The 8,510-nt window shown below is 37.7% G+C and overlaps 1 protein-coding gene across 3 annotated transcripts in view; it reads right to left on the bottom strand.

The window, feature by feature from the left end:
* The window catches only part of Arhgap19 (Rho GTPase activating protein 19), a 47,293-nt gene that overhangs the window by 24,379 nt on the left and 14,404 nt on the right, over nt 1-8,510 (bottom strand). For all 3 annotated transcript variants that reach the window (XM_015494575.2, XM_048807089.1, XM_048807088.1), the window contains 4 exons: nt 6,620-6,885; nt 4,970-5,050; nt 3,140-3,349; nt 181-407 (listed from right to left, as the gene is read on the bottom strand). In XM_015494575.2, coding sequence (XP_015350061.1) covers nt 181-407; nt 3,140-3,349; nt 4,970-5,050; nt 6,620-6,885 — 784 coding nt within the window. The remainder of the gene's footprint in view (nt 1-180; nt 408-3,139; nt 3,350-4,969; nt 5,051-6,619; nt 6,886-8,510) is intronic.

Here is an 8,510-nt window from a genome sequence, read left to right on the forward strand (position 1 = left end):
CCCCCCCCCCCCCCGCCCCGCCCCAAGTTTGATAACTCTTGGGTGAAATGATAAAGCTCCTAACCTCATAAAGCTGAAGATTGGACCTTGGACCTTTGACAGCCTCATCAAGGTACAGTCACAGGATGAAGCCCAGCCCAAGAACACCAAGCAATCTTTACTCTTCCCCTTAAAACTCACATTTTTTGGCCATAGGACATGGGGTGCAAACATAAGGGCAAGGTTATAGGCAGACATCTTATTCTTGTCTTGCTTCTTCGCTGTCTGGTACAGGAGATCAAGCAATAACTTCAGTAAGTTACGATTGGGTGGGGGAAGAATGAGGAAGAGCAACTGAAGAGCCTCAATCTGCCGCTCTTTATCTGGTATATTGGTCTTGTTTCCTTTATCATCAAACTGCATCAAATCTTAAAAATAAAAGTAAATATTAAAAAGGAGGGAGAAAATAAAAGCAAGAAAAAACAATACTATTACTATTATCCTCCCTTCAATTCCCAAAGGAGAAAAAAGAATCAAGCACAAACAAAATTTTAAAATTATAGCACCCTAGTATGTACAAAGCCTTGGGCTTGACTCCCGCCCTGGAGGGAGGGGGAGGATAGATTTTGCCAGGTACTTTCAGTGCAACCATGGACATATTAATGTATTAATGGGCTAGGGATACATCTTATTGGTAAAACACTAATGTGTGAGACCCCTTATTAGTAAAACACTAATGTGTGAGATAATATATATTATCATTATTTCCATCAAAATAATGATAATATACAATATACATGCATTTGCATGATCAGTATCATTAACAGTCAATAAATATAAATCAAAACCATAATGAGATACCACTCAACATCCACTAGAATGACTATAATCAAAAAGACTGACATTAACAAATGTTGGCAAAGAGAAAATTAAACCCTCCTACATTGCTGGTAAGAATGTAAAATGGTATAACCACTCTTGAAAACATCTTGGCAGTACCTTAAAAAGCTAGAGCTATCATATATCCCAGCAATTCCATTCCTAGGTACATACCAAGGAAAAATGAAAACATGTCCACACATGCCTTTACAATGCTACTCCTCCCCTTTTCCTCCTCAAATATTTTATGGTTAAAATAAAAATCAGAGTGAATAACAGGATGATCCAAGCAGCTCCTCATGGGATCAAAACCATTGTGTCTTCTCTAACAGGCTACACAGGTTATCTTATTTTTGATACTGGGGATAGAACCTAGGGGTGCTTTACACTAAGCTACATCCCTAGTCCTTTTAATTTTTTATTTTGAGACAGGGTCTCACTAAGTAGCTCAAACTTGCAATCCTCCTGCCTTAGCCTCTGGGATTACAAGGATGCATCACTGCGCCTGGCTGCAACATAGGTTATCAATAAAAACAATCCCCTGCATAATCAGAATTTCAAAGAATACTAACAACCAATTAGGTATAACTTATATGGACCAGAAAATTATTTCAGTGTGTTAAATTGTTTAAACTAAATAATAATTTCAGGAAAGGCAGATAATATTTATAGAAAATACATCCAGTTAATATGAAATTGAAAACGAAAATTCTTCCAGGTATCAGCAAGGCATATCAAATGCTGCAACAGGGCCACACTTTAAAATATTTTCTAGGAACAGTGAATCATGGGTCAGTGAAGTGAAGGATTTCAAAAACTGCACTAAATGAATGAACTCAACAGGAAAGCAAATGAAAATAAGCATCCTTATGTTAACACACAAAAAAGAATTTATTAGTATCTTCTAAATCTTTTCCAAAGCTCTAACAAGTTTATTTCCCCCCATATTAAGGGTAAAATCACATAACATTCTAGCAGAATTACTCACTCGATCATCTAGATTGCTAGTAAAAGTGCTTTTAAAAAGATCTAACCTGAGCTGGGTGCAGTGGCAGCTGTCTATAATCCCGGCAGCTCAGGAAACTGAGACAGGAAGACTGCAAGTTCAAAGCCAGCCTCAGCAACTTAATGAGCCTTAAGCAACTCAGCAAGACCTGTCTTTAAATAAAATATAAAAAAGAGCTGGGGATGTAGCTCAGTGGTAAAGCACCCCTGATTTCAATCCCAGTACCAAAAAAAAAGAAGAGAAAGAAATGCTCAAGGGCAGAAAACTAAGTAAATGCTCCATGGATTTTGATACTATGTATACTCAGAGCCTATGGCAACATAATAGCTGTACAATTAAAGAATGAATTCCCTACCACAAAATCATAAAGAATGAGGCAACCATTTGTGAGGTAAAAATAGAACATTCTCCAAGATACATTAAGTGAAAAAAAGCAAACCACTGAACCATGTGTGTAATACCCTACCATTCCATAAAAAGGGAGGAATATATGTAAGTGTTGTAAGTGTACAAAATATCTCTGGAAGACTACATTAAAAATCAACAGCACTGGTTGTCTCTGGGAAGAACTGGGTGCTAGGGAACAAGAGTGGGAAAGAGGCTTTTAATTGTTTATTTTTTTGAATATTTTAAATTTTGAACTATGTGAATATATTGCCTATTCAGAAAACAAATGAAATTATTTTTAAAAAGCAAATTTGTGGGTCTGGGGCTGTAGCTCAGTGGTAGAGTGCTCACCTCCCACATATGAGGCACTGGGTTCAATCCTCAGCACCACATAAAAATAAATAAATAAAGATATTGTGTCTATCTACAACTAAAAAAAAAAATTTTTTTAAAAATAACACAAATTGTAAGTGTAGACAATCTCAACTGAGGAATAGACATATTAGCCAAAACAAGGCAAACACACCAAATCTATAACTAAATGAGTTGTGTGAACCCCATGAATTCATGCAATATAATACAATACAATGAAAAGCATTTATTTTTTGAGCAACTAAAACATTCAAAGCACTACGCTAGGCTTCCAGACCTTACCTTATTGTCAGTGTCTTATCTTAATCAGAAGCTTAATTATCAAGAAAAAAATTAACTAAATCAAACTTAACTGGTCAATACTTAAGAGTACCCCCCAAGAAGTCCGGTGATATAACAAAGTTTTAACCAATATCAGCAGAAATATTACAGTGAGTTACAAGTCACAAAACCCCAAAGAATTTTACTAAATTCAAAGAAATGTATTTACATCTCCTTCTCATTTTCTATACTCACCAGCAATTTTGAGGTGTGCATGGAAATGTTTATGGGTCAACAGGGGCTCTGGTAACTCTCCTAGAAACATCTTCAGCAAAGTGGCAACATCATTTGAATGAAATTCCCCTGATTCCAAGTCAATATCAGTTCCATTATTGAGAGCATCCCTTAAAATCTGCTGTCGGACACTATTGCCTGGTACTCTAAACAATCCCTCTACTCGCAAGTCTGCTTAGCATGGAAGCAAACAGGTAAAAAGAAAGCAAAAAGAGAATTTTTGATTAATTCATATAACCTAAGTAATTTTTTTTTTCATTTAAAAGACCCTTTATAAAGCTCTTAAAAGAGATTTTGCCTTTTTTTTTTTCTAGAGAAGTTTGGAACCCACTGGCCCCTCTGAGGAGACATATATGGATGTCCCTGAGCACCTGGAGATCACCTAAACTGAATGTTCCTGTTAAGAACCACTCACCCTTCTACAGTACTTTATAGAGACTCCGGATTTAACCAAGTCAATGATCAGAATGAGCTTGGAAAATAAAAAGAAAGAAAAACCAGATCTCCCTGAGAACTCCTTCACTCTGGTTCTTCCCATACTCTGGAGGGGTTAAGTTCCTCGGTAGAGGTTTGTTGCTGCTTAAACTGATTTCTCCAGTCCAGAATAAACCTAGAGACTCTAGGTTGGTCCAGGAACCAGAACTCTTAACACATTAGATCACCTTTCAGTCTAGGAGATTCCCGGAAGCTTAGGGTCATCTCAACTAAACTATTCTTCCCTTCTAACTAGGTTCTATGCTTATCTAAGGAGATATTAAAAGGGTAGGGGGAAGACATATAGTTTTGGCTTGATCTGGAAGAAGGATGTCCACGTTTTTCACTTTTACATAACCTCCTTATTCAGGAGTTCACATGCCTTCAGGGCCAGGCAGGTAATGATAAAGGACCAAACAGGACCATAACAAACTGGAGAACATCTCTGTGCTCCATCTGATTGTGTCCACGTGGCAATGGGGCCCAAGGATGCTATATGTTCCTACCACCCAAAGAAATTGAAAACCTGGATTCTCCCCATTTTAAAACACCAATAACTAATTTTATTTTTAATCTAATCCTTTGCCAACAAGTAAAACATAAATATAGATGACTTAAACTCAAGCTGCTAGTTTGTAACCTGTGTTCTAACTCCTAGCACAATGTCCCACCATAGAATAAGTTATAAATAAGCATTTGGGTTGATTAAGAAGACATGTTGAATTTATCAAGACATCATATAATGCCATATATTTCACACATTCTCAGCTGTACCAAGCACTTAGAGCAATGACATCAACAGCATGACTCCTAAAAAATGAAATGTAGGGCTGGGAATGTAGCCTAGTGGTAGAGTGCTTGCATAGCAAGCATGAGGCCCTGGGTTCAAGCCCCAGTACTGCAAAGAAAGAAGGGAAGGAAGGAATGGAGGGAGGAGAGGGGAAATTAAGTGAAGAATATTAATCATGGAATTCTGAAAATGAAAGATGAAAAAATACCATTCTCCCTTAAATAAATGTAATGATTCTTTAGAGACAATGAATTCTTTAAAAAAGAAATATCTGAGTAAAGGGGGAAATGTAATTTCATAGGCACTATGCAATTAATATACATCTCTGAGAATATATGGCAAATCAATACATAAGATGAAGTTTAAAAGGAAATATACTTAAAAATCTGCCACCTGAAATTAATTATTACTGATTATTTCTTTTTTTGAGTTAACTGGCATCTACAAAGCTCAAGGCAGTTAGATCTCAATGAAAAACTTACAAGTCCTCATTTAACAAAGAACAATAAAACTTGAAGTACTCTTACTTTTGTGCAGATATTCAATCAGTTGGTATATCTGGGCAATGCCTTCCTCTGTCAGTGGGGATCCAAATACCACTCCTTTTTCTGTAAAACCGTATGCAGGATAGGGCTATATTTCACATAAATAGTATAAAACCATCATACTTAAAACTACTCTAGCAGCACATTTCACAGTTCAGCAAATGTTTTCAAAAGGTCAACAAAAAAAAAAGTTTAGCAATGGAAGTGCGTGTACCAGAAAACACAATCAGATCAATTTTCAACCACTTCTCTCAAGCTCAGTATTAGACTGTAGGTTCCTTGAAGGCAAAGACTATTTTCATATTTAAATAACAATACCTAGCATGTTACTATTTAATTTAAAAACAAACCAAAAAGAACTTAAACTATGATTGATTATCCACTGGAGTTGCTACAGGATTGGATATATTAATGCTTAAGCATTTTTCTACTTTAATGATTCCTTTTATTTAATAAAATGCCACCTCTTTCATGTGTTATCAAAAGCTGTGCTGGGGTTGTAGCTCAGTGGCAGAGCACTTGCCTAGCACATGTGAGGCACTGGGTTCAATCCTCAGCACCACATACAAATAAATAAAAAAAGGTATTATGTCCAACACAACTAAAAAACAAAAATGTTCTATTATTTATTTATTTATTTATGGGAAAGGCTCTTTTTGGGTAATTTATAGGTACCTGCTTTATAAAAGCATTCCATAGAATGAAAACATTTGAGAAATACTGCAATAAAAAATGCCCAGGCTGAGGCTAGAGTTGTGGCACAGTGGTAGAGCACTCGCCTGCCATGCATGAGGCACTGGGTTTAATCCTCAGCACCACATAAAAATAAATAAAGGTATTATGTCCACTTACAACTAAAAATATATACATTTAAAAAAAATGTACAGGTTTTCTTTACTCTTTAGCTATGTAAGTTTTTAGTTGTTTTTTAAAATATTATTTTAATTTTTTTAATATTTATTTTTTTTAGTTGTAGTTGGGCACAATACCTTTATTTTAATTTATTTTTATGTGTGCTGAGGATGGAACACAGGGCCTCGCACACGCTAGGCAAGCACTCTACCGCTGAGCCACAACCCCAGACCTAAAATTATTAATATAATAATTATACCCCTGGAGTTATGCACACCAGGAGGATTACTTGAGCCCAGGAGTTTGATGCCAGCCAAGACATCATTTCAAAAATTTTTTAAAAATCTGGAAAATTAAATATTACTTTAGTACACTATTAACGTAGCCTAAAAATTAAGATGACCCTGATAACTACCTAAACTAATCATGTCATCTCACAGGGTTGAATATATTTTCTTTAATTATTTCTTTACCTAGTTTTTGTCATTTTTATTACTAGTACTTAACATTCTCTATTTATGAAAATGAGAAAAAATGACCAATTTTTTGGGTTAATTACAACTTCTCAGTGAATATTCAGATGTTAGAAGTGAAGCCAAGAGAAGACTGGGCATGGTGGGGCACACCCTATAGTCCCAGCACTCAGGAGGATCACTCCAGAAGTTCAAGTTGTGCCTGGGCAACACAGACAGACCTTGTCTCAAAGGAAAAAAATTTAAAAAAGCGAAAAGCCTGAGGAGCCACTGAGAACTGCCCACCCTTCACAGACACATCTCCTACCCTTCCGCTTGAGAGACATTAGAGACCGGAAAAATCCTGATGCTGGGCCGGCCCCACCAGGCAACTTAAGGTCCACTTCCCCCATCAGCTGAGCCAACTCCATTCCAGGTAAATCAATAAGCCTTGTGATATTGCTGACCACCAACTCCGTAAACACCTCAGGTTTCTCATGTCGCAGTTTCTCCACAAAAAAGTCAGGATTGAAGATAATGGGCTGACCTCGAAGGGAAGAATCATTGCAGATGATAAAATTACAGATGGCATCACTGAAAAAAGAAAAAAATGAGGAATCTTTTTGGGGAGATCATTTTTGTATGTTTTTTATATGCCCCACCTGAGGGGCTATTTGGTTCCTGAGTCCACACACAGGCTGAGGTTTCCCAACTGCTTAGCCAACTGCTCTTGTAGTCAGTTCCTCACAACAAGTTTTCATAGTCCTCCCTCTTTCAGTCATAACTGCTCCAGGAGCAGCAGCTGACGGTGCTGACATGGCCAAGTCCAAGAACCACATCATGCACAACCAGTCCCTAAAATGGCACAGAAATGGCATCAAGAACTCCCAAGATATGACTCTCTTAAAGGGGTAGACCCCAAGTTCCTGAAAAATATGTGTTTTGCCAAGAAGCACAACAACAAGGGCCTGAAAACAATGTAGGCAAACAAGGCCATGAACACACATGCCAAGGCTATCAAAGTCCTTGTGAAGCCTGAGGAGGTTAAGCCCAAGATGTGAAAGGGTGCCAACTACGAGCCTGATTGCCTTGCCTTCTTTGCCCACCCCAAGCTCAGGAAGTATGTTCATCATGCCCTCAGGGCTCAGGGTTGCAGGATCTGCCAGCCAAAGGCCAAAACCTAAGCCCAAACTAAGACCCAGGGCTGCAACTCCAGCTCTAGTATTTGCTCCTGCTCCAGCTCCTGCTCCTGCTCCCAAAGGTGGGAGTTATCTGCAGACTCCAAGGATGCCCAGGCCCCTGCAAAGGCTCCATAGTAAAAGCTTCTGTCCTCAAATGTGAGGACAGAAGGACTGGTGTGCCTCTGGGCCCCTGTTTGTAGGGGACTGGTTTTCTCCTGTGCTGTTTGTACAAATAAATTCAGAGGTCGGAAAAAAATAAATTTCATAATTACAGGTAGATGAAAGAGATACTCAGTTTTGTTCAGATCCAAAATTAGGTGTTTTTTTTTAAATTTACGCACATATGTATGTATTTAGCAGCACTGGGGATTGAACCGAGGGCCTCAGCATGCTAGATATACACTCTACCACAGCTGTAACTTTAGCCCAGTTTTATTTTAAAATTGTTCGGTTCTGGATGCCTTTGACGTATCCATCACCTAAGTCTTACCTTTGCACAGAAAGTTTCTTCTCCCTAGGGTCCCTATACTGGTTTTCTACTCCCACGTCACATTTGACTCTACTCCTGGCATAGCTCCTTTGACTCTCAAAAATATTTTCTTCTCTGTTCTTTGTTTCCCAATACCTAACTATTGAATCCTTTTTTACTTCTAATATGTTACATTTAAGAACTGTATTATTCAACTACCTTATATTTGATAAAGGGGCTAAAAGCATGCAATGGAGGAAGGATAGCATCTTCAACAAATGGTGCTGGGAAAACTGGAAATCCATATGCAACAAAATGAAACTGAATCCCTTTCTCTCGCCATGCACAAAAGTTAATTCAAAATGGATCAAGGAGCTTGATATCAAATCAGAGACACGCCGTCTGATAGAAGAAAAAGTTGGCTACGATCTACACACTGTGGGGTCGGGCTCCAAATTCCTCAATAGGACACCCATAGCACAAAAGTTAATAACTAGAATCAACAAATGGGACTTACTCAAACTAAAAAGTTTTTTCTCAGCAAAAGAAACAATAAGAGAGGTAAATAG

The sequence above is a fragment of the Marmota marmota genome, unplaced genomic scaffold, assembly GCF_001458135.2.
Source record: "Marmota marmota marmota unplaced genomic scaffold, marMar, whole genome shotgun sequence".
Classification (NCBI taxonomy): domain Eukaryota; kingdom Metazoa; phylum Chordata; class Mammalia; order Rodentia; family Sciuridae; genus Marmota; species Marmota marmota.